Raw genomic sequence first — 27,492 nt, 5'->3', positions numbered from 1 at the left:
CATTTTTTTGGCATCACTAATGCCTTTAGCCTCCACTGAGCAATGCACACTAGAGCTGCATCCAGTACCTGCTGAACACAGCTGGTGCAGAATTTGTTCCTGGTGTCTCAGCCCTATCCTTGCTCTAAGCTGTCATCTTGGGATCTGCACAGGTCAGCCTACTGTCGCCTCCCCTCTGTCCAGTGAGACATGCCTGCCTCAGCTTCCTGAGGGAATCCAGCAGAGCCCTGGCTGGAGCATTTCACCTGTGGGAGCAGGAATGTGAAGGTCAGTGCTAAGTCTGAATCTACAAGATGCTCCCCAGTTCAGTTAACACAGAGGTCAGCGGTAAGTGATCCCCAGTTCTACCTCATGGAGGCTGGTAGCCACTGTATTTTAGGTTGCCTTTCAAGTCTGAGGCAGGAAAAAAGGACATGCTACTCTTTAGCCGTGAGATAAAATCATGGAAAAGTGCCAAATATCATGTGGTTATCAAAAGCATAAATCACTCCGAAATACCTAGGAAGAGTGAAGATTTGTAGAAAGTTTTAGGTCAAAATTGCAGAAAACTCTCACTAAAGTTTAAACTTTCTGGAAATTTGGGTCAAGCCAACTGTCTGTAATACAACTACAAAACAGGTAAGTATCTCTTGCTTTCTCCTGTTGTTAAAGGTTTGCACTGCTCTTTTCTGACAAGCCACAGTGCTGTGATTTTCCATGCTCCTGTAGTCTCTTCAATTCCTCAGGTGGAGATACTTGCCAGGGAAGATGCTCAGGGAGCCCTGAACAAGACAGAATTTCAAACAAAAGCTTTCTAGCAGGTCTTCAAGGGGATCTTCAAATGCTTATACAAAAAGGAAATCTCCAGAAAATTGAAGAGTCCACTGAGAAATAAGGAAAGATTTTATGCTAAACACCTTCTAGACAGCTGATATAAAAAGATTATGATGCACTAGTTGAAATAAATGCAATTTTCATCACACTTCTCTTTTCCAATGTGCCTAGACTTATCTGTGTTTGTGATTCATGGTTTTACTGTGTCTGCCAAAAAAAAACCCACAAAACCTTTGGGGAAGTTTTCAGCTCAAGAAAGGAAAGAAAAATAACTTGATGACTATATAGGCTAAGAAATTATCATTTTTGCTTGCTTTTAAATTTCATAATTGCCCACTAGATATTATTGTGGACATGTCAACTTGCTATTGACTCTTTTAAGTAATTATTTTATTGCACAAAATAAAGCTACTTGACCATAATAATGAAATATTCTTTCCAGACAGCACATAGATAGTTAATTCTGTAAAAGAATGACAGCAAGGCCACACAGTCTACCTTCCCTATCAGGAATCTGTCCTTATACCAATAGTTTTCCTATTTGCTCCTCTTATGATGAAAAATAGTTAAACTTGGAGGAATGACAGGGTTCTCATAATGTTAAATGTAAGCACAAATAAAAGCATACCTCAACAGAGTTGTTTCCATGGAACGTAGCTTGAGTTTTATATTAAACTCCAGCAATGATGTTCACTCACTGATGCAACACTGCTGAAGGCAGTGAAATCATTCTTGAAAGGGTTTTTGCAGGGGGCAGCTTTAGAACCCCCATGACACTGAATTAAATCTATAGATAGCGAGAGAAAGGTCTCTGCCTCACCTTTCCTGCTAAATAATGAGTATGATTCTTCTGAGAATCAATACACTGGAAGCTTTCTAGACAGTAATTCTCCAGTTCTTCAGTTGCTCATAATGTGTGTGTGTATATATATATGTAGCAATATATCTCCAGACTCCAAAAATCCATTTTAAAGAAACATTGTCCCTTAAACATACACCATTACAAAGGTTTTTTGTGTGCAGACCACTGTAAGCTTAAGTAATACAATTAATTTGCACATGGCTGGACATGTAACATCGCAGCTTTGCAATACAGCGTTCCCAGAGCCAGAATGATCCCCGTGCATTTCTGCCGCATTATTGCTTGAACTAGCCCATATTTTGGTTAGTTCTTAAAAGCAGAGTGTTTATAGAAACCTGTGAAAATTTAATAATGAAAAGTAAAGGCACAAGCCTCAGCTGTTTCAGAAGATACTGAAACATTTGTCTGTAGGAAAACCCAATAGGTTTGTGGTTTTTAAGTCTAAGGTTCATTCCTCTAGACCAAGTACAGTTACAGAATAAAATATATTCATTCAATGAAACCAAGACTATGTATTATTTCCACAACCCTTAACTCATTAATCCTCATCTCAAGCCTTCTCCTCACCACCTTATCCCAATTAGATCTTACCCACTTTTAGTTTTTGTTTCCTCCTTGCTGTTACTCTTTTGTTTCAAGTTTCCAGCTTAATAAACATAGCTTGTAGTAATTACCTATATATATATTGCTTTAGAAAAGGGCAGTGTGGGGGCCTTGACCAGCATTTATGGGTTTTTTTATATGATAGCTTTTTTCCCAAATCTGGTGCTATTTGCAGTGATAAAAACATTCATCTCCATAAAAGAAACGAGAAAAAATAGCAAGACAGGATTTTGATCAATACTGATTCTGATTAAGTTTGATCACAGCACTTGACATTTTGAGCAAGTCTGGAAGTATACTCACAGAAACTCAGGATCTGCTAAGAGTCTTTAGCAGTGTAACAGGACATTGTTGACTTAGGTGGGGAATATTCTATCTACTTTTTTGTTTGCCTTATATGTCCAGAATAAGGTAAAATACATTAACTTCATTTTGTAATTAATCTTATTACCAAAGCTTCAGTAGTGCTGTTTTATTGGTGATTTATTTTAGGCTTTGCCTGTCTCCTTTTTTTTCTTGACAGAAGGAAAGATGGCTTTATCAACATGCTTATAGATTTAAAAAAATCCAAAACCAAATAAAATTATTAAATGCTTGAGATCATTGTTTATAAAATTAAGGTCATCAGATGCCATCAAAGTACATGCAGGGTGCTGGTGCAGGCATGGATAATGTGTCACTTTTAGAAAGAGCAGTATTCATTTACACTCTCATATGGACATATCAGGGAAAGATATAAAGAGCAGATTTTTTCAAGCTGCAGAAAATGAGGTTCATAAAAATGTGCATTCACTAATCACTATATGTATAAATGAGCAGGGATGTTGTTAATGGTTCCTTCTCCTCTAGAGGCCCATACTACAGCATTAAAATGTGAATGGGACAGATGTAGACACCTAATCTTCATGGGTCTGGGATCCAGAAATGATCTTCTGCTTATTGCACCTATTTCTTTTTATCACTTTATAAATAACATAGTTCAGTTAATTAAGAAAAAAAATAGGTAGGGATGCAAAGCAACAAGATTTTTCAAGCTAACTTTCCTAGTTTTAAACTGATTTTCTGAGACAGTCAGGTCCCTTCTCTTCTTTATCCCTGAGGACTCATTTCCTTCCTTCTCATATAAGACAAAAATCTTTTAGAGATGCTGAATCAGAAAGACTCTGCTCTGTGTAATTCTCATACTGCACTGAGCACTCAAACACTGCTGTGTTTGAGGATTTCTCATGAATTTATTAAGCGATGTGACTAACTCCTATCATTTGCTTTGGTTTGGTTCCTTTTCTCATATTCTTCTCCAGGGTGAGGAGTGTATTCAATGTTTTGTTTGGATTTGTTGGGGTTTTTTGGATACCTTTTGTGATACAAAGGTACATTGTGGTGTGTTTTTCTCAGAGAGGAAAGGTCAAAGAAGTGCATCTTGCACTATAACAAAGGTGGAAAATTTTGGGAGACCCCTCCATCCATGTGGGAATTCATTAACAATTTTAGTTGTCTTAAGTGTCCCGGAAGTCTCTGCTATGTGCGTAGACAAGCTGTACCTTTCTTTTGGAAGTCCTAGTCCACAGGGGAGGAAACATTTTCCTTATCTCTATCCCAGAGACCTCTGCAGCCACCACGGGCTCAGGTCCTTGAGCATCATCAAAGTGAAAACTGCCACTTTTTAGTTCTGAGCCTCAGCTCGCAGCATGTGCCCACTGCTGCTGATGCAATTAGAAGATAAATCTTAAATGGCTGCCACTGTATCAGAACTGATAAATTGCTTGGCTAAAAAAAAAAGAGAAAGAAGAAAAAACTAATGTGAGATTCAAATAAAAACAAAATAATTTTGTTTACCAAGCAAAGGGTTGGATAAATGTGGGAGAAGGGGAGGCTTCTTTTGTGGACTCTGATTATCTCACGGGAAAAAAAACCCTGACATTCATACTTAGATCAGAACCATTTGAGTTTTAAGGCATTCTTTTAATCAACAAGCTCATCTGATGAAATGCTGTAGGATTTGCTTATATATCAAAGGAGTTCCCTGGAGATTTAAGCGATGTAACTGAATACAATTAAAAGATCAGTTATAAACACCATTTGTGATACAGTTTGTTTTCTCTGCTTTGTAAGATAAGTTCAGTTAATACACATGAACTTGTGGTGGTTTGGAAGACAGTAAAGTATTGAACAGTAGTACAAGAAAAGGATTACCATAGAAGCCTACTAGAGATGTAACCATTCAGCTATCTTGGATCTGATGGTCTGTAAAAAGAGAACAGAGAAACTATTAAGCCAAGGTTCACATCCAAGAATGGAATCATTTATGAGCAACCTTTCTGGGCCTAATTCGTTGCTGAATTAAACCTCAAGTAATGTCTTTGAAGTCAATGGGGTTATGCAGGGCATAAGTCAGTGGAGCAAATTAGCCCTCTGTCTTGAAGCCAAGAAATGAAAGGGAAGAGTGGTCCAATAAAGGAGAGATGAAATGCTGATATTAGCTGATGCCACTTCTTGGTACAGTGCGTTCTTTGTGTCCAGCAGTGAATATTTCATCCTTCCCAGGTGTAAAATCTTCCCAGCAGCACTATAAGGCAGATTTATAATAAATGACAAAATAATGGTTTAGTTCCGTTGTAATGCAGCTTCTGGGCTCCCAACAGGAATTTCAGCAGATAGCAGGCAACACTTATGCTGGCTTCAGTGTGATCTCCAAATCAGGTCTTGCTCTCTTCACGAAACCCTTGAGTCTGACCTTTTTTTTTCCCCTTTTGCCATCTCTTACCCATACAGATGTTAGAAGATAGCATTTGTGTGTGTGGGTAGATTTCTACATAGGAAACTGACAGAAAATCCAGGAATATTAGTGTAAGAGCTGGAATAAACTAGGCATAGTCACTGCCTCAGGTATGAAGGTACTAGGAAATAGAATGGATTTTTTTGCATTTAGTTTATATATGGGTAATATTTATATATGGGTAAGAACCCACAGTATTGAAGTGATTGTACATGTGCCTTGGATTAATGAAAAAAAATCCATTTTCACTTACCAGCATTCATAATACATGGTCTCTCAAGTTTCACTTTTTCTGCTGTCCAACCCACTGATTACTCAAACAGAAGTTAAGATCATCATCTCCCTCAGCCGGAGGTTATGGGTTTTGCACCATTCACAAAGAGCTCAGTGCTGGCTGAAGCCTCTAGGCATTTTTACTAACTGTATAAAGAACAAATTCTCAAAGTGTACAGATGGGTTCGCAGCTCATGAAAATATCTCTGTGAGGTGAACTGTGCAGAGTAACACATTTCGGCAACACGGCTCACTTTCACTACACAGAGATCAAACAAATGGAATTCTTTTGACATCCTACCATGCAAATTTCAGTGACGAGCTAAAAGAAGAAAAATGGTTTATTGTGATTTAGTAGAAAAAACTCTCCAGACCTACATGTAAGGGAAGTTGTGTAAAGCACGCAGCATGTGACACGTGCTGCTGCTCCGGTATTTGTTCTGTTACTTCTGGTGTAACTTCTTAGCAACAACAGATCTCGTTGGAGGGACCAGCAGCTGACTGACATGATACTTGGCCTGTTTCATGTGTGATACTGGCCATTTATTCCTTTTTTTATTATCATTTTTTTCAGGAGGTACTTCAATAACCACTCCAGATTTTCATTTTCTTTACATCCCATTGCTTCTGTTTACAATTCAACTCTGGGCATGCTCTGCAGAGAGGATTGAAGGGAGCAAGATACAAATTTGCCAGCTGCTGTGTATGATGCTGATGTAAACACATCCAGGACGATCCAAACTGATATGTCATGAGGCTTGGGGACTATTGCAGATATGGGAACAAGTTCCATTAATTCATAGCCCTAATTTCAACTGATAAAATATCATTATAAAGCTGGTTTACAAGTGCACTGAATTTGTCCTTGGTTTAGTTGGCACAGTTCTGATTTTTAAAAAAGTTCTGCTAGAGGGCCAGGTTCTGTTGGATAGAAAATCTGATTTTGACAGAAATATTTACATTTTCAGTGGCTAAAATCTCATCCATCCAAACACGCATTCACTTTTCTATTGTTTCAATAATCAAAAAGAAGTCAACTAGGTATTGGAAAGATTTTGATCATTTTTTGGACATTTTATTGAAGGATGTGTTTTTCAAGAAAGATGTAGAATTGCCCTGACTATTTCTAATTAAAATTATTAAACTATTGTGGAGAATTATCTTTACCTTATCAAATAAAGTCTGTTGAATTTTGTTATTTCTGTTTCTGTTGTGCTCTTCTAAAGCCATCTCTTGTTTCTCTATGGTATCCATCTTACAGCTAACACTATTATATTTTGTTTCAGCTGGCAGGCTTCATCTATGCCTGTTATGTTGTGAAGTGTATTACCGAAGAAGAGGACAGCTGTAAGTACTAAAGCTTTATTTCATACAAAATTAATTCTTTATTTTTTCTAAATCACCTCTCCACTATGCTGGCTCTTGCTGACTTCAACCTAAATGCCTTATTATACCATAAATAGATCATGTTTTCCATGCATCCTTCTTGGTCTAAAATTTGGAAATATCTGAGAGACAAAGGAGTAATGAAATTCTGGTTAAAAATTACATATGCCTTTCTTCTGGAAAGATCATTGCAATTCTTTATCTCATGGCTTAGCTTTAAAAAAAAAAAAAAAAAAAAAAATCCCAATTAGTAAATACAAGCTTTTTTTTCCTTACTCCAGACTGTTATTAACTGTCTTCAGAGTAATTGGTTACCACTGAGGTTATAGCTCTTTTGTGTTGGCATGTATGTTGGCTTGTAAAAGCACTTCTGGCAAAAAAATAGCTTTAGATCATCGCAGGACCTTCCTTTACGAGAGGTGAAACAGTGGAGCTCCTCTCTGTTCCTGCTGCTCCGAGGGTAGAATTACGTGGAGTGAAATGATTTCATATAGATGTATGTTTGTGTTTCTTCTGCTTATTTATATTAATAGAAGCCTGTTGAGCAGAATTTTCTCTTATTGCATGCTGTAGAGTCAAGCCATCTCACTTTTTTCTCTCCTCTAACCTTGATTTTTTTTAAAAAGGGCCACTGCAGCATTTCAGTACAGCTTGGGATTTATACTAAAGCACTTTAGAAACAAGTATCAGAACTGCATGTAACTTTGATAAAATATACATGAATCCTAGAGAGAGCTCTGCAACAGGAAGCTAAAGGGTTTTTATTTGATTGAGAGCACTGCTAGGGCTGGCGGGGGTTCCTTTGTGTGTTCTCCTGTGTGGAAAATAGCTACAACCCTATAATCTATTGGCAATACAGTGTCACTGTGAACCATCAAGGGGAGATTTAATGCTGAAATCAAACCACCACACTTTGGAGGTCGTTTTAACTATGCTTATTTCAGTTGTCTTTGTGTTTCTGTGGAGGTGAGGAAGGTATAAAGAGTACAAAGGGTTTGGGACAGCTGTGTGGAGCAGGGATGTGTCACAAATAGACCTGTCTGTTCAGGGACATACCCAGTCATATGTACTCTCTCCTGCTTTGCCATTAAGTGCATTCACAATCCACAGGGCTGGAGGAGAGCTATTCCTTGTCCCCCAAAATTATATCCCATTTAATACTGTTCTGTCCTCTCTTCTAAGGGCTTAAATCTTTTTTTCACTATTCTGTAATGCTTTAGAGCATGATAAAAGTAAAAACGAGGAAGGATTTGAGACTTGGCTGACCAATCAAGTGCAGAAGTCAGAGCACGTTTGAGAGATTTCTCTCATGGTCCATAAGGCGGCATTCCTGGCAGCAAAGTGCCATGGCCAATATGGTATTGTTTTCCTCTCACTGCAGGAGGAGCTCCCTGTTGTTCAGAAGCCACAGATTGTCATGTTTCTTTGAACATTTTCTTGCCATCACCTTGACTATTTTGTCATTACTTTTGTCATTTAGATTTTGTTATTACTTTGTTCATACAGCCCAGCCAGGTCTCCTCATCCAGTCAAAGATTATCTCACCCATCTGCAAGCACCTCTCTGAGGTACTAGGGTGATCCCCTCCCAGTGCAATACAGCCAGCACAAGCTCAGGTGCTGCAGCTTCCCCTCTGGTGAGGTTTGGAAGCTTGACTGGCAAAAAAGGAAAAGGGAAATTCTGTGGCTGAGTTGTGCCAACAGTGTAATAATGCTCAGATTGGATTTGGCCCCTCAAAGTATCATAAAATTAAAACAGCTTTAGTTTCTACTGAGAGGCCTCATGAAGCAGCAAGTAAGAATGATTCTAGTTCTCTCTCTGCTCAGACATCCACTCTGCCATGTACCAAGTGTTCATTGTGACAGCCAGGGCCTGCAGTCTGTACAAATACCCCCTGCTCAGGTTTAATTTAAAATTATTTCATTTTTTTAGATACATTTTCTCACCTTTTCCATCCCTTTTGGCAACTCATCCATCTATTGTGTTCTTCTGAGAAGTGTATGGCTTATGGCTGTCACGTTATTTAGTATTTGTACTCCAGAGGAAGATGCCTAAGCCTGACTTTCTCCATATATTCACAGGTGGGGTCATCTCATGCAGACCAAGTGAATGCTAAGGAGAAAGGCTTTCAGGAAAAGTGGAATATGTCCCAGATTCATTGCTAGAGCTTCTTGCATAGAGTCTTTGATCTGAGATAGCTCCAGATCCCCTAGATGTGTTTCTCTTTCCATAGGCTCTTCTTCCACTTTTCCAGATCCTCACTCCTGCCTGTTGCTATGGAGCAAACTCTGTGACACAGGGATGAAGGTCCCTCTCCTATTCACAGTGTATTCCCTCCTCCAAAGCTGCTGGGCATCTAGCATAGGAGAAAAAAGCTTTACTGTGCTACCCCCAACCCCTATTTAGCATCCACACCTGATAAGGAGTGAGGCCAGTCTTGTGTTTCCATAAAATTTGGCAGCTGGTGTTCGCTCTGTGTGCTAGCAATGTGTCAACTGCAAAAGATCCTCTGGTAAAAACAGTCACCAGAAAGCAACAACCACACTGCCCTGCTTTCCCAGCACCAAAGTGGTCTATGAAGAACAATAGAAGGACATTGTCATCTTCTTACCCACATCCGTATTCACAGACATCACAGGAGAAATCTAGATCTCTGGCTTTCAGGATCACTCATGCCTATAAAAAAATGGGATGCCTAACAGACAAATAGAGAGAGCCATAAGGATAAACACATTGGATCATACCAAAGTGTCATTTAGCCACAAGTCCTTTCCGATGAGACAGAACCAACAGAAACAGTCTTTTGTTTCTCACGATGGACACAATGAACACCCGTAAACTCAATTCATTTTCTTCTGCTGTGCTAATGGGCCGTGGGAACAACAGCAGTCCAAAAGAGGAGCAAAAGAGGCAGAAACACTGAACCTGGCAGTACTGAGCAGCAAGACTGGAGAAAAAGCCATGCAATGTCCAAGAGCCAAACATGGGCATGTTCCAGATTTTAAACAGAGGAAGATATTGACACTGCTCTGGAGTATAGAAGGTGTCTCATCTTCTGCTGGCACAGAGCCTCAGCTGTAGAAACACAGTCAAGTTGCTCTTAAGCTGCTTCAGCTGAATTAGCTTTGCTCTCAGAGTAATTGGAACAAGCTGAAAGAATTACTATTTCTCCATTCTTTATGCAGATTTTATTAAGAGAACAAATGAGCTAGGGTAGAATTAAAGCAAACATTTCACTAAGATTAACCTGCTCTAACCTCACTAAAGGATTAGGAATGGAACAATACAGTGATCAAATCATGGTCATAACTAGGACTGAATCAGCAAGTCTAGAGGTTTTAATTACTCACACACCAAATAAATCCAGCTGCAGGCCCCCTAAATCGAAGCGCAAGTCTGTGGTACCTTTCATGAGAACAATCTGCTTTGGGTTAATTCTGCACCGAGGATTAAAGAGGAAGTTGCTTTCCCTCCTGCTACAGTCCCAGAAGTGCTCTAACACTGGGTGCACCAGAGTCAAACTGCGGCACCCATGTCCAAGGGGCAGACAAGAGTGGCTTTTCCATGGCTGCTTCTCTCAGTGGAGGTTTCCCACTCCCAAATGCTCATTCTGCATCATTTTCCCTATGGCTGTATAAGAAGGAGGAGCTCTGAGGGTCGGAGTGCCTCAGGTCTTTTTCTGGGAACGATGAGGGAGGATGGGTGGCCAGCAGCGCTGTTGCCAACTCCACGCCCTCCTCTTCACCACTGCCATTGGAATGCCTAAGCCATTGCCATTCTTACCTCATTAGCATTATTAGCTGCAGCAATTAAAAATAAAACATGAAAATGTCAGCAACAGCCATTACTTGGAGGCATTCAATGGCTGTGAACTTATTGGAGCTCCTCATTTGTCTTCCAAAATCATATTAGGCCTGCATTTTTCAAAGGCTGCACATTATTTTTAATAACATCAAAATGTTCATTTAATGTGCATTTGCTCACTAGCAATTTGGCTCCCTGCTATAAGCTGCTACTGCCTTGAAGAAAATTCAGTGTATTTTTGAACACTTTATTAACTATATAGACATTTTGTGGAAAATACTGGAATGTAAGCAGTCAAACAGCATCCTCCCAGGGCTTTTTGTCTCCAAGCAATTAAGAAGGAAACCTGGGTTACTGAAACGGGAATTCTGCACTCACCTTGTAGGTTCTGTTGAGGGTAAGGAGACTGGTTTGTTATTAGAGCGACAGTTTTGACTGGGAATGAAGTCCAGCTAAGAGAAAATCTCTAGTCTGTGTCCCACAGTAAAATCCTAACCTAGAACCCTCTCTTGCTGACCCAGAGAGGGAGCAGAAATAGCTTTACCTACTATTACACAATGGCAAGGCAATCAGGGAACAAATACAGCCTCTCTGACTGTTCCTTTGAGTACCGTGAGGTACAACCTTTGCACCATCTAATGCTAGCAGGGATCTGACTTGCACATACACTCTCTTCTTTTCTTCTGGCATTGTTTCCAGTTAAACTGCAAAGCAAAAGAAATTGCAACTGTATCCAGATTTTTGCTGCATATTCCCTGGAACCTTGCTATTGGGGATGTCTGGCACAGAAGTAAAGCTCTATATAACCCTTTAAAATTATTTCACTCCTCCCCCTCCAATAAAAATTTGAATTCAAGATCCCATTTGAATTACTGAAAAGGTTCAGGAAGACAGTACCCCAGACAGGAAATATCTTCTCGTGAGTAATACAGTATTATGTGCAGTAATGTGCCAATAAACTTGGTGCTAAACAATAATCCTTCTGGGATCCTAGGCCTGACCTGGGAAATACAAAGGTGATGACAAAGATTTTCTTTTAAAAGACAATATTAAATTCATTTTATGTGAGAGATGTGAAATTTTGACATGCATATGGAATAGATAGAAAAAAACCTTTGTTTTATCTCTGTCACAGGCAGCCTTTCACCTTTGGGCAGGTTATTTAACCTCTCCATACTTCTATTTCCCATATTTAAAATGAGAAATAATGACAGGGGACAAACCCACAGGCATGTTGCTTCATAACTCTGAGCTTCTGGGATGAAAGGCACTATTGAAGTGCAGAATATGCTCAGGTATCGCTTTATTTCTGTGCCAAATGCTTTTCACAATCTGCTTAGCGAGACATTACAGAGAAATAATACCTCAGCTTCCATTCCTGCTTAAAACGTCTCTAAAACAAAGAGAAAGAGAAACTGGTAGCAAACATTCGAGTATTAATTCTGCTTCTTTGTTTCCCATCCCAAGTTTGTGGTTCCCAGAAATTCTTGACAGTAATTTGCTGTTCATGGACTTCCTTAACCACAAGAGGTCTTGCTGTATTTAGTTTCCCACAGTGGTCTTTTCTTCCTGAAAGTGTCCAGCTATGTGTGAACCAAGAAAGGTTTTATAAAACAGCCTCCTGAGAAAAGGAGATCAATACCTCAGCTATACACTTTGTTAGCTTTGCACTTACCATTTGTGTAGCGTGTCCTGAGTCTTTCTCTGGAGAACACCAGTGATTCCATCTTCACCTTTTCCATGCTGTCACAGGTGGCATCCATCTCACACTCCTACAGCCACATGTAAGTAGGCCTGCAGCTTAAACTAACAATCAAGATTTCCACCACAGTTAGTGGAGGCAGGGATGTAACTCCAAAGAGCAATCTGCCCTGTGGCAAACATCTCTCTCACAGCAGAGTGAATCACTGGTCTAACTTGTTTGGTTAGGGCTAGGGACAGCCTAGGCTGTCTGCAGTGGCAGCACAGCAACAAATTATAATAGGAACAAAAAAAAGACAATATTCAAAACACAGTTGTTCTCCAAACTGTTGAACAGGTCATTGTGAATGGGAATGCAATGAACACACTACAGATTTGAAGCTTCAGCTTGTTTTTGCTCAGCTGCGCTCTCCAATTTACAGCCTGCAGCTCAATTAGAAGCTTTTTCCACTTACTTGTTTCATTTAGTGTGGTGACTGCTACATGAAGTAAACCAGGGGGAGGAAAATGAGATGCTTTTGACCGTCAGGATGCTGATAGAAGTGTGGAGGAAGAGAAGCCTTTGAAATCCCCTGGTGCTACTTCATGTTTGTCATCCTAAGGAGAGCTGCCTTGGAGAGCCACTGTGCCACCAGGAACATTTAGGAAATTCCCTGAGATGCCTGTACAGCATCAATCTTTCACACAAATCAATAGCTGGTTCCTGTGTTATTATTTCCAGTCATGTCCTGTCCTGGAGGGGGCCCCTCACAGAGCAGAAGGCTGGTGTTGAGCATCTTATTCTCCTCGGCACAGAGCACAGGCAATCTTCATCCCCTAAGGTGTGCTCGCTGCTTCCAAGGCACAGGCTGAAAATGTCTGAGCTGCAGAGTGCGAGGCTGAAGCACAGGGGAACAAGTTTATGGCAGGAAGATATGACAAGTGAAACCAGCTGCATTTGAGATGCAAATGGACCTAAGCAGTCCAAGGTGTCAGAGGGCTTGCCAGATATTACACAGCCTGCTCTGTGATCATTTGGCACAGCACTGCAAAGAGAAACAAACTTAAAAGCTCTGAGGAGGTGCAGTTTGTTTAAATAATAGCAAGTAATTAGTCTGAAGACAAAATCAGTGATGGCATTTTATAATTACAATTAATTTAAAGGTTAATTTCCTTTGGTGCTAAAATCTTATTTAAAACATTTACCAGGAAGGGAAATTAGGATGTTACTATCTAGGTGCATAGAATGCTTCTGGGAATCCATGCCTATTATCACTAGAAAATTAGGTTAGACTCAAAGTGGGAATTTCAATTCATTTTAGTGTATAATAGATGGTGGTCAGGGCCTTGAGTCAGAAGGGTTGCTTAGGGTAGACTGTATGATTTGCATTTTCTTTGTTTGTGGGATTAATTGCAAATGTTTCCAACAAAAAGGCTGGGTTTATACATGAACAAGCTTGACATGAAAAGAAAATTGGTTATGGATTGCTGCCTTCGTAACTAATGAAGCTGATGTTCAAGGTATCCCTAGGAGACAGGCTTGTGGTGTGAGACAAATATATAAATAAAATCACACAAGGGAAAATGGTGGCATTGCTGGCTTCATCTATGCTAATTTCTTTTCTCCCTCACTTGTCTTCCCTGCCACTCCCCTTGCATCCATCACCACCTCCGGTGGGGATTGTCAGGCCCAAGTTTAAAAATGTCTAAATAATATAATGTAAAGCTTGAAGGAAGTAACATTTCCTTTCCAGCAGCTCATCACAAATCAATACTGCTTAATAAAATCAATGCATTGTAACAGCCAGGGAAATATACTTACCTTACATAATTTTTTTTTAACTATAGACTACACAATTTGTATCTCTTCAAGAATGACATTGCATAAGTGTTGGAAAAGATCTGCACATGTCAAAAAGGAATGAACCACTAACATCTGGTTTTTTGAAGAAAGATATGTTTCATACCGAACCATCATGAAAATATGACTCGTCACGAATTATTTGTTTCAGGAGAGGAACACAAAGGCATTCAGACCATGAAACAATGTCCCAGGCAGTTGTGTCAAGCCAGTAGCAGACATGAGGTAGTAACTAGTCATGGTTCTGACAAAAAAAAGCTACAGATCATTTGAAGAGATGGTCAGGTTGTTGATGTAGCTGAATAGGGCATGGTTTTCCTGGACATGGAAATGTTTTGACACTGAAAAATAGACAAAGCTCATATTCAAAATCAGAAAAAATATAGCAAAATCTGAAACTCTCCACAAGCTGAAAATTGCATGAAAATACTTTCAGGAATGTTTTGTTCTGGTGCTGGTGAAAGATTCCATTTCAACATCAGTCCTTTCCTGCTACTTTGCACTGAACATGGAGGGATGGCTTTGAAAGGAGGTCCTCCAATGGGGAGCATCTCCTCCTTCATCCCCCAAAGGAGAGGCAGCTTGGATCCCACAGAGGAACAGCCTGCAGGTGGCCATGTGGGGCTGCCGGCCCCCTTCCCCACCCTGGTGTTCCACCCTTCAAGGGCAGCTGGCTGCTCCTTAGGGTTTCAGCCAAAATGGGTTGGTGGAGCATGGCAGGTTCTGGCCATCAAAGCTCACTCCAGGCTGACAGATAGCAGAGTCTTTGAGAGGAATGGTGATGAGCTGCTGCAGGTGGACCAGACTAATTATTTCCAGTGGCCCTGAGAAGGACACCTGCCCACAGCCTTAGTGTCCTTCCTGCTGAGATAGTCAGTGTGAGCTCCTTGCAGTTTCCTCCATGCCATAAACATAGCTTTGTACTAAATTATTTTTATCAGCATGACTCCTGTTAAAGTTTTCCTTATTACTTTTCCTTTCAAATATCTAGATAGATCTTCATTAGCTTTGGATTGTTAACTTTCATAGATTTGGGCCTTAATTCTCCACTTTGTTGCACCTACTAATGACTCTTTTTCTAATTTATTAGTGTGGCAGTCACACTTGGAGGCCACTGCCCCAGGCATTTTCTTTTTCCTCCTTTTTTTCTTTTTCTTCTCTTTATTGCTTGCCCCTAGAAGTGTTCTGGCTAAGAACAATTTTTACTAATGACTCATTTGATAACTTCTACAATAATTCAGTCTACCACACATTTAATTCTTAGAATAATTTGTCAGTCAAAAACTATATTGCAGGGCTGTATTTTTTTGCTCAGCACTTGGGATGAAAATTTGAAAGCAAATGGCTATTATCCAGCAATGTTCAGGTCTGTCCAGTTTAGAAAAATTATATATTGTTCAGACTATTATTGTTCTCTTACCTTGTTACTGTTCTCTTGTTCTCTTAGCTGAGCGAAGGTCTTTTACGGGCTTTTCTTTACTGAGCATCAGACAAGCCTCTTTGCAAGTTTGGAGACAAACCTTGCAAAGCCTTGCAGAGGTCAGGCAGCAACCCTATTTCCAGGTGCACAGGCTGACAGGTGGCTTGCTGTATATTTGTCAGGTATAAAAAGGAGTGCTGGCCATTTCATTCCAGTATTTCTCATCACTGCAGCTATGCTCCAGCTGTTTCCTCCTGGCCTCTGGTCTTTGTTCCTGCCTGCTTTATCCCTGGTCCCAGTTCCTGCCTTCAACTACTGAAGACTTGCTCATGCCTCCTAGCCCTTGCTTGGTTATTCCTGGCTGCTTTCATCCTGGCTCCTTTCTGCTCAGCAAGGACCTTGATTCCCATCCTCTCAACGTGGTTCCCACTGTTGGCTAGCCCTGCCTTGCAGAGGCCTTGCTCCAGAGCATGGTATTCCTTATGTCATGCTCCAAGGGTCCGCTACTGGCCAGATACCTTCTCCACCTCAGAATCCGAGACAAACTGTGACTTGTCTAATTTCTGGACCCACAGCACCATTTACCTTGGTATTTTCTGCTGGGTACAACCATGAGCTGGATTCACCTGGAATGCAGTATCTGCATGCCTGCTTGGTCCTAATTATAGAGAGCAACAGGCAGAAATCCTTGCCCATGTTTCTGTGAGGGCAGAAACACCAGGTGATGTTTATTAGACTTCACAAACCTGAGTGCCTTCCCAGTCCTATATCTTGTCTCAGAAGGGCTGATCAAAGACTCAGCCAGGAGATCAGCAGAAACAGAGACAGAAGAAGATGCTGCCTTATACCAACAAGAAACACAATAAGAGAAGAAAGTGGAGGACAAGACCCTGTGAAGCAAAAAATTACTGAGTAATTTTGATTATTATACAAGAAAACAGCATGAAAATACTTGCAGTGGGGCATAATCTGAGCTGAGAAGCTCCATCAAAATTTATGTAAGGGTTTCCCTTTGCAGCTCCAGTGGCCATTGTAGAGCTCAGAAATGCCATGAGGTTACAGCTTAAAATCTGAGATTTTATATTCACCTTGCAAATGGCTGAGCTGAGAGCACTCACAGGTCCTTCATTACTGGCTGTTTGGCAGAAATGCTGCTCATTGCACCGCAAGAACTGGACCTCATGTCCAAGTCCTTATGCCATTTCTGCATCCTCCTGTGACAGCACAAAGGGCACAGCCTCATGTGCTGGCAGATGTCTCCTTCCCCATGCTTCCCTGGTGTTTGGCTGTGTTGTGGTTTGAGAGCCTAAATCACTGTGTACTCAGCACAAAGACCAATAATGTTTGATTAGCATTGTAAACAAACTTTATGGAGATCATATTCAAGCAAACCTCCTCCTGTGTGCTATATTGTGGAACAGCCACCAGGCCATGCTCACAGCATAAAAAGGCAGCAGAACTGAATTATTTGGAAGTGTCTTCACCAAACAGAGAGCTGGGTAGCAGGATACTGGCAAAGCTGCAAGAGCAAAGGTGTCCCCATATGTTCTTTTATCTTTTTGCCCCATATGTCATTTCCAAAATCCTTAAAATCAAACTTAATTTTACTGCCTTCCATTTATTTGTTTTTTCTCAATCTGGCCTGTTTTTAGCTACCACTATTTGTGCACAGCTCTCTCTTGCCTCACAGACTCACTTCTGTACCAGCAGTGCTTTCAGTGATGTTATTAGCTGTAGTTTGTTTGCCATTTCTCCTTCCTTCCAGCTACACCTGCAGTGAAGTGCCTTGCTGTGGCAGTGAAGCTTAATTCCAGCACTTCAAAAGCCTGACTACAGGGAGCCAAGTCTTTGGCCTCTGGAGAGAGTTCATATAAATTTAAGACCTCACAGGTCAGGTGTAGCATACGAACACCATGTGTTGTCTCTCTGCTATACCACACAGGAAATATGTCCAGTCATGGCATGTACATACAAGGAGCACCCATGAGCACATGCACATACACTTCCCTGGTCATTAGCTCTTTTCTTTTAAAATGTATCATCTTTGTCATGGGTAATTCTAATTTTTTTGTATTATTTTAGTGCCTTAGGTTCATGAATATATTTAAGGACTACCATAATACCAAGCACTGTACAAATGTGAACACCAGACCAATTTCTTGGAGCTAGCAATTTGCATGTTAGACAACAGGCAACTGATGGGTACAGGCAGAAAGTGAGCACAAAGAAACTATGAGCAAATATTATTCATTGAAGTAGACAGGAGTGTAAGGGCACAGGCAACCTAATTATTGTCAACAGAGCAAAGAAGAATTTTTGGGAAAAGAACGAGAGAACTGTTTGTAAAGACATTCTCACAAGGAGAGACAAGAGTTTGGAAATCTGACAGGCATGGAGGTCAAGCTGGTGGCATGAGAGCAGAATTTAGCTTTTAGCCCTGAAAGGAGGAGAGATTGATGTCAAGTGTCTACAAAAGGCTTTAAATGTAAGAAAATTTAGTTCATACTAGATGTAATATAGAAGGTTAAATCAGTAGAAGGATGCAGAGAAGAGTAACCTAAACAAAAAGGTGAGTCCTGCAGTTTAACTCCACATTTGGTGAGTTCAAGAATAAAAAAGGAACAATTGTCATGTCTAACGCTGGGAGCCCTGAGTAAATGTTACAGCTGTGTCAACAGGTAGAAGAGTCTTCTTCTTCACTATGAAAAAATAATCTTCAGAAATTAAATCCTGCACAGCCCACAACAAAGTTGACATCAAACTTATATCCTCAAGTATAAGACAGACTTGAGGACACAAGTTCATTCTGAGAGACAGCAGAGAAGGTTAGGGAGGAGCAGCTGAGAGTTCTGGTTTTAGCCAGGCAGAACTGGAACTGATGTTTAATTATCCATGAGTAAATATCACAGAGAGAAGCTCGGATTTAAATTTGTATAGGAGGAGCAGAGTAAGCCTGAGCCAGGTAATCTGTGACACCTCAGAGAGCTGATGACAGCAGAATTTGTGTTTGTGAGTGCAATTAGCCAGACCAGGAGTGGGAGAAAAGTAAAATGCAGAGGTTACTGCTCACTGGACTCCAGGAGCATGATGGAGAGAGAACCTCAAAGAAAGGAGATGAATGATGACAGGAGGAAGGTGAGCACAAGCAGAAGAGACAAAGGAGCCCAGCAAGGCAAGTTTCAGGAAAAAGAGAGCAGCAAATGCATGAAAGGTGGCTGGATGGCCACAGAGAGGACTCTATGGGCCTAAATTTGAATGGGAAGAGGTGATCGGACTGCAGTTCCAGCTGCATGCAAAGGACAGAATACAAGATGGAAGAAAAATTCCTAAATAAGAGGAGAAAAGTAGCTCCAGAAACTGCCTGAAATCATTGAGAGGGGTTGGAGGGGGAAGGCTGGGACAAGCAGGGATAAGGATGGAGTCAATTTTTAAATTATTTTTATAAAAAGAATTTTTGTGTATTTTTATTGGGAAGGAAATGCAAAAAAAAAAAAAGAGAGAGATCAAGAGTGTGTCACTGGGACAAGCAGAAGTTTTATGGAACAAAATTCTTGTGACTGTAGTAAGAGAGAAGGGGAAACAAATAGTATGTGAAAAAGGAGTGAAAAAGGCTGTCAAGCTGAAGAAAGGAGTGCTACTTTATCATTTTGTTTGCACAAAAAATTGAACAGTTATGTGCAGAGCAGTGACTGAAGATGGGGGCAGTGAAGCAAATGAGGAGATGGTTGGGTGTCTCTGGGATAGAACTAATAGAACTGGAGGAGACAAACTACTTCATACGGGAGATGAAGTGAAAGAAAAGAGAGGAGTCAGTAGAGAAGTCACCCTTAATACAGAATTACTACCAAAGGCATTTTCACTTTTGAAGAAGGAGCCACGGGCAGGAAATGGATGTGATGATGAAGACAGGGTTGAGTGCTGGCAGTAGATTCACCACAGTGAGAGGCAGATCCTCGTGCACCAAGGTTAGGGATGAGATAATCAGCAAAACAAACAGTAGTAGCAAATTAACAAAGAAGAGGGTTTGAAACCAGTCAGGTTGTCATCCATACTGCAAGTTCCAGGTTGGCCAGTTGGGAATTTTCCAATCTTTCCCTTTCATTTTGTTTGCAGATAAAGCAATTCATCCCCTTCCCCATTCCTAAACTCTGTATCTTTTCATATCTAGTCTGCATTGATTTTTGCATGCCTACTAAAATGCAAGGAAATTCATAGTGTCAGTCACATTTCTATAAACATATGCCCTAAGCAATTCTTTGGGTTGGATTCTAAGCTAATGTAAACTACCATTCCTTCATAGAAGTCACTGGAGTTATCAACATATTTATTCGAGGACCTGAATCTTTGTGCTTCTGTATTTATATCTTACAGAGAAAAATTTCTATAAGTAGAATAGTGTCTAGTTTTCTGGTTTCTTTTAAGAATCTTTCTTTTTGCTTTCTACAGGAAGATGTTGGTTTTTTTCCATACTCAATCCTTTCTCTTTGTCCATCTGTTGATTTCAACAGCTTTAATTTTTCTCACTGTGAACTTTCTAAAAAGAAATTTCTTCCATATCAAATCCATGATAATGGGGTCTTTTTTTGTGCATCACATTTTAATGGTTCTTCTATATACCTCAGACTTCCAGAAATGAAAAATGAGAAATCCATTTATGCCTCTTATCCTGTCCTGATGTACACCAGAAACAGTGGGTACTCTGACCATGAGTAGAGGCTGAAATTTTGCATCCCTGTGGGTGCTTATTGATAAAAAATATGTCCCTATTTTGAGCCATATGTCCTGTCTGTGTTACACTTGTAACAACAGTCATATGTCTGACAAGACCCTTAGCCCAGGCAAAAGAAGAAAATAATATGAATTTTTTATAACACATTTTACAGATAAGTAGTACTGCTATTATCCTATTCAAGTCCAGATAGGAAAATAAAAATTTCAGGATAAAATATTTCAAAGGTGCATTTGCATGGCCAGGTTTTGAGGGGGCTACAGGGGTGGCTTCTGTGAGGAGCTGCTAGAAGATTCTCCTGTGTCTGATGAAGCCAATGCCAGACAGCTCCAAGATGGACCCACTGCCCTCAGAGGCTGAGCCCATCAGCTATGGTGGTAGTGCCTCTGGGATAACAGATTTAAGAAGGGGAAAAGGTTACTGTGCAGCTGCAACTGTGAGAGAGGAATGACTGAGAGCAACTCTGCAGACACCAAGGTCAGCAAAGAAGGAGGAAGAGGTGCTCCATGCACCAGAGCTGAGATTCCCCTGCAGGCCCTGGTGCAGACCATGGTGAGGCAGCTGTGCCCCTGCAGCCCATGGAGGTCCATGGGGGAGCAGAGATCCACCAGCAGCCCCTGGAGGACTCACGGCAGAGCAGGTGGGTGCCCATAGGAGGCCCTGCCCCTCTGTCAGCCTGTGCTGGAACGGGCTCCTGGCAGGATCTGTGGACCCGTGGAGAGAGGAGCCCACACCAGAGCAGGTTTGCTGGCAGGACTTGTGACCCTGTGGGGGACACCCGCTGGAGCAGGCTGTTCCTGAAGGACTGCGGCCCAAGGAACGGACCCACTGGAGCAGCTCATGAAGAATTGTAGCCCGTGGGAAGGATTCAGATTGGAGAAGTTTACGGAGGACTGTCTCCCATAAGAGGGACCCCACACTGGAGCAGAGGAAACATGTGAGGAGTCCTCCCCCTGAGGAGGAGGGAGCAGCAGAGAGGTGTGATGAACTGACCACAACACCCATTCCTCATTCCCTTATGTCACTGGGGTGGAGGAAGCAGAGAATCAGGAGTTAAGTTACGCCTGGGACGAAGGTCTAATATTTGGTTCTATTCTCATTATACTGTTCTTCTTTGGTAATAATTCAAAGCTATTTTTCCTGTGATGGTAATTGCTGAATGATCTCTCCCTGTGTCTATCTGGACCCATGAACATTTTGTTATATTTTCTCTCTCCTGTTCAGCTGAGGAGGGGAGCAACAGAGTGGCTTTGGTGGGCAACAGATGTTCATCCAGGGTCAACTCACCACAAAAGGAATGGGATTCTGTTTGTTTATATGTTCACATGTATGTTTACTAAAGTGAAACATGATATGAGCCACTTGTGATAACAGTGACATGTAAGATGAATGTAAAACAGAATGGTCAAAAAAGTGTTTGATGTGTGAGGCTAAGGATGGAAGCCTCTGTACTGATTCAGCTAATGAGCCTTGTTTTATTCATCTGATGTTATGGCTGCCAGGAACGTATCAGTTGTATGACACTTTTAGTGACCTTTAAGGCACAGCCAGGACAAAATGCCTGCAGAAAGGGCAGCCTGGTGCATGCTTTAAGAAACTGGTTCAGAGTCCACAGGGAGATTTTAGCATAGTCCAGACACCACAGGGCTTGCGGTGCTGAGAAGCAGCCGCCATGAAGAAACTTTGCTACAAAGAAATTGATGAAATCCTTTTGTACTGGAGTTCACTTTCTATTACCTCCCTTCACCTCCCTTACGAAGCTTGTTGTTGCCTGTAAGAAGCCATTGTTGGTCTATAGTGAGGCCATGGTAGTAATCTCTGCCCTGCCATCATTTGGTTACACACATGGGAACTTCTACAGTGAGCTGAACACAGAAATGTCTCTACAACCTTGCTTTGTTTGTCACTTGACAATCTGGCTTGTTAACACTCTGTCCTTGCTCTGTGCAACAGGGCAAAGCCACAATGCACGAAGAGACATTCAGCGCACATCTTTCCCTCGTGCCCACACAAAATCATTTTGCTCAAAGAAATCTTTTTCTTAACACATTGGTTTAGCTTTCTGAAAACAACCCTGAAGACCTTTTGCCCCACATCTGCAAAGTAGAGTGTCTATGCCTACAGCCTACTAATAATGATTTAAAGATTGCTTGAAGGCTCTAGGAAAGTACAGAAGAAATGCTAAGCTGCACAAATGAGTATAGGCAATATCCCTAAAGCAACATGGGTTGACAACAGTGAGATACTCAATCCAACACAGGTATTTTCTGACTTGTGTTGTCAGGGATCAAGAGTAACAAAAGGAAAAGAAAACTGGGCAAGCAAACAACAAGCCATACCCACAGCAAACATATGCCCATTCTTTCTTCTGTAATCTTTGTATTTGAATAGAGGGGGAGGTTTCCTCCCAGCCTAGCACTTCAATAAACAGTATCCTTCATTCTGTGCCTGTAAATTTAGTATGCTCCCAAAGACATGATCACATTTTGATAAAGGTATTCTGATGCTTACAGACAGTGATTAAGTAGAAAGCAACACACGGTATTTATCTTGATTTTAGCAAGATTTTGGCACTATAAAAGGTTTGTAAGAAGGGCAGGGAAGTACTGTCCGGATGCATAGGTTGAGTGCAGAATTGTTTCAATCTGCATTTGAAATGTAGCTATAAAGCAGATGGGACATTTCAGATGAGATCCCACTGGTACCTCAGCTAGGGAAATAGTTCTCTTCATTATTTTGGTTAAGAAAAATGAGGATAGAAGAGAGAACGTTTGTAAAAATCTAAGATTAAACCAGACTGGGAAGGGTACAAGCACTTGTGAAGATACAATTAGAAGTCAAAATAATCTTGAGAAGTGGCTTGAAATCAAGAAGGTGAAATTCAGTACAGGCAAGTGCAAAAGAGCTCCTGTGGGGAAGAATCAATCATCTTCAAATAAAATATGGACTACTTGGCTAGGCTACACTTAGTGTCAAAACACAAAAATAAAGATCTGATTATTAGGCATTTTTATGATGCTGTTGAAAAAAGAAATTGAAAACCAAACCCAAATGACACAAAACAAGAACAACAAAAACAAGATGAAAAAAACAAACCAAACATACAAAACTCCAAGTCCTACTGAGTTATTTCAGGTAATGCACAGAAGACTATATGGCAGTTGTCCCAGTTAGTCCTGATTTGTGCACTCCACTGTAAGAAAAGCATAAGTAAACTGAGGAAGGATCTTCAGGCTTTGAAATGTAGAGGCTTGGAAAACATGAGCTGTGAGAAAAATTTGAAATAACTAGGTTTTCTTAAACCTGAAAACAATGGATAGCATGAAATAATTTTTTAAAAGGCTTAAAAGCAGCTATAAGAGAAAAAAATGGCTCATTTTTCTTCATATCCATAGAGAGAACAGGCCAAAATGTAGATAAGTAGTTAATTTGCAGGAAATTACATTTAAATTAGACATTGGGAAATTAGGCACAGGGAAAAGCAACGCAGAGAGGCTATAGAACCTCCTTCATTAGAGATGTCAGGGATTAATTCAGTAACACATCTTTCTGGGAGAGGAGTATACATAATGCTGCCACAGTGCACAGAGCTGACTAAATTATTTCTGCAGGGGCCATTCTTGCCAGCAAAGAATGACTTGATGACAGATTCAGCATGTGTGCAGTTGTAATGGAGACATACTGTACCCAGCCAGTCTAGTGTTTTGGTGGCTCTTTGCTTGCAGAGTAAATGGTGGATAGAGGGGTACAAGAATTTAATTTTTTGTAACATGTCTGGAATGGGTGAAACTGCATTGATAAGTGTGACTAAGTGTGGCACATATTGAGGGGTACCTTAGTACTAAAACAACCTTATAAATACAAGTGTTAAGGAGTCCAACCACTGTGGAAGTTCTCAAACCATGTAAACTTACTTTTTTTGTTTGTTTGTGACTGTTACTACATTTTGGAGCCACAAAAAATTGTTGTCTATAACCTTTTATTTTTTTTTTTCTTTTAATGTACACAGAGCCAGTCTGTCAGTAGCAGTGCCCAGATGTGTGAAAAATGTACTTCTATACCTGAACTCTTTGGCCCTTTTCTATCAAAGTAAAGTCAAGTTCACTTCTGTGATGTAAGAGACAATATTTCAGGGACAAGAACTGCCCCCAAATAACCCCTATAAGCCAATAGTTAAGTCTCCTGGGACAAAGGCAGCAAAGGGTACCTTTTACCTGTGCAAAGAAAGTGTTATAGCAGAGAAATAGGGTTTTGGTCTCAGATGAGATTGAATTTTCCTGGAAATTGTTTAAAACAAACATGAGAAGGCCATCAGGAATACCCTACAACCTTCCTGCAGACCTTCAGCATCTTGAGAGAAATGCAGGTTTCCTTACATCTGTGAAGTTTCATCTCTGAAGCTCAGATAAATTGTTCCAACTCTCTGTTCATGCATTTCAACCCAAATGTCAAAGCAGGGAATCAGAGAAACTTCTGCCTCTCAGACAGAGTTGGATCAATGTACTCCCTCCTCTACATCCTCTACTGAGCCATGACAGCAAGCCAGACACAGTAATCGCAGTCAGAAGCAATGCATTCATGCCAATAAATAAATGGTTTTCAGCATTTGTAATGTCTGAGTAGCATATTGTTTTGTATTAGTGAGGTGGTCTACTTGAAAAAGAGGGATGTGTGCTTATTCCTGGTGGACAGATGGCTGTTATAAATCCTTTACTGTTTTTATGTGGTTTTAAAATTGAATTGATTTTAAAAGTAAAGAAAAAAAAAAGAGGGTACTTTGCCTTTCCTTACTTTTTAACTGTTTTTCTGTATCTTCCCAATTAGCTGGTCTAATTTTAACAGATTATTAGGGGACCTGTCAAAAATAATCTGTGTGCTGGGTGGTTCTTAATGATAGTGCCTATCAGTTCTAAAAGGATGTTGCTAATGTGAGCAATTTGTCCCCTTTCAGTTGATTTCATAGGTGGATTTGACTCTTACGGCTATCAAGGTCCACAGAAGACATCTCATTTACAGCTACAGCCCATGTATATGTAAGTACTTAACTTCTAGGATATTTGGCAGAGTGGCAGCCTGATATTAAAGGATCATTAAGCTGAAAGATGGCATGACTTAAAAATTCACAATAGGCAGAAGCCTTTTTTGATGGACTGAATTCAAGCTACACTTAAGCAGCAACATTACTCTTGTGTTGAATTATAATGATTTCATAGGGCAAGATATCATGTGTCACAGTTGTTCAAACAGCATCCAGCTCTCACCTGATTTTTCCCTATTTTCATTCAAGCAGGTTTCACTCAGAGACAGTGACAATTCAGTGCAAAAAAAACACTGTCCAGATATGACAAGTCTTGGTTGCGAAAAAGTGGATTTTTATTAAGTTTTATCAAAAGTTCATAAACTTGCTAATTTAGTGGATGCATTTAGCATTTGTCTTACCAGAGCATCTGTTCACCAAGCCACCTCTGTACCTCATTTCCAGTTTCCACATTTAAAAATGCCAAAGCAAACAACATATGGCTTTTAAAATTAGTTTGAATAGAAGACAGTATTTTACCTAACCAGTGAGTGACAACTCCATCTTAGAGTGCAGTCTGATATTTTTGGGAATTAAATGGGGAATCAAATCTCAGCTCATACACACAACTGGAGTATATTCACACTAGAGCTGACATACAACCATAGACCAGTCCAGGAATAATCGTTCTCCAAATATTTCTTGTACTGATGCCAACTGAAATTCAGAACAGTCCTGACTGCCCAGATAAATCTTACCTCACTGCTGCAGGCTTTTGGAATATTTTTTATTTGCCATCAATGGCCTGCACGCTAAAAGCACAGCACCAAACAGCTCATAAAGAGGCAACATTTACTTTTTTCCTTTGTTTCTCTTCTGAACATCTTTTTTGAGGAGAACAACTAAATTCAAGCACACAATAGCCATCCCAACACACAATTCCATTCACCTTCAAATGCAATTTCATTTCTTCTGATTAGTGGAAGCAAGTCTGCTAATAGATTAGTGTATTTTTGCACGGAGCTCGCACTTACTCCTTTATCAGTGGTACAATCTGTTCTGTGGTAGTGTTTAGAACTGGGCCCTTCAGGAGTTTTGCTAGGAGCTTTTTAATAATCTCAAATTACAATAGTGCATATCTCCAATGTCGTCTTAACTTCAGCTTCCCATCTGTCTGTGCTCAAGTACAGGTTTTTCACCTGCACTTTTGGCACAGTACTATGCATTTAGAAAACGTTATTTCCTTTGTAGTATTATATGAGGTACATAGGTACTTAGAACAATGCTAATCCTATCTCTTTCTCAGTATACCTTGTCATCAACATATGGAGCCCTTTAGCTATTATCCCATTCTCTTTATGCTCTCGGTGTTTCCTCTAGAACTGCAGATTGCATTTACTGTGCATCATCACACTGACTGGAAAGAAAGCTAGATCTGTGGGGGGAAAAAAAAAGAAGGCAATATTTTTAATCTTGTAGCTGAGATGAAGAGATAGATGATTAATCCATGTAAACAGTGTTCTGTCTTATTTCAATTCTGCATTCTCACTGGAGTAGAGGTGATTTTGTTGTCTTAACTGAGAGACAGAAATCAGAATGTGAGTTGACATTTTGTCCAATCAACCCACAAAAGTATTGCTATGTCGCAGCCACAGTCAAACAAAGACACTTCATGTTTCCCTCTGACTGTATAGTATTTGACAGATTTCTCTAGGGTTGCTACAATCTGTCCTTAAGAAGCTTTTACAGCATTTAGTAATACCTTTCTTTATTTACAGCTGTGGCACACCAGGAACACATGCATATGTATTCACACTGCAGTTCCTCTGTAAATGTAGGCAGTCCATTAGGTAGTGGAGTGACAAATTCGAATGTCAAGTTAATCAAGTCAAGGTTTGATCTGCTTGTAGCACTATTTACACCAATATTATGTATTAGAAATCAAAACATGCTGATATGGTAACAGCAGGCCATACTTGATATTTTAAAGCTTTATTGGTTGGGAGGAAAGGTTTGGTTCCCTACGGAGCTTGCTCGCCAAAGATCATCAATGTAAGCCTTCACAGTATTCAAGAAAAGAAAAAAACAGAACAAACAGGGCTTTATGTTATTCTCTGGCTAGTATCACCTCCAGTTTACAATGCTCAACACCTCCGGAGTATGTGTAATAGACAAGAATTATTCGATTTAGGAGGAGAGGAGAGGAGAGGAGAGGAGAGGAGAGGAGAGGAGAGGAGAGGAGAGGAGAGGAGAGGAGAGGAGAGGAGA

General features: G+C 40.4%; 1 protein-coding gene across 2 annotated transcripts in view; it reads left to right on the top strand.

The window, feature by feature from the left end:
• Window positions 1-27,492, top strand: part of NKAIN2 (sodium/potassium transporting ATPase interacting 2) — a 530,520-nt gene that overhangs the window by 491,296 nt on the left and 11,732 nt on the right. For both annotated transcript variants that reach the window (XR_005604128.1, XM_039568769.1), the window contains exons 5-6: window positions 6,614-6,674; window positions 25,159-25,240. Coding sequence is in view for 1 of the 2 variants with exons in the window: in XM_039568769.1 (XP_039424703.1) it covers window positions 6,614-6,674; window positions 25,159-25,240 (143 nt within the window). In the remaining variant the exon portion in view is untranslated. The remainder of the gene's footprint in view (window positions 1-6,613; window positions 6,675-25,158; window positions 25,241-27,492) is intronic.

The sequence above is a fragment of the Corvus cornix genome, chromosome 3, assembly GCF_000738735.6.
Source record: "Corvus cornix cornix isolate S_Up_H32 chromosome 3, ASM73873v5, whole genome shotgun sequence".
In the NCBI taxonomy this organism is placed as follows: Eukaryota; Metazoa; Chordata; class Aves; order Passeriformes; family Corvidae; genus Corvus; species Corvus cornix.
This window is presented reverse-complemented; position numbering and strand designations above follow the sequence as displayed.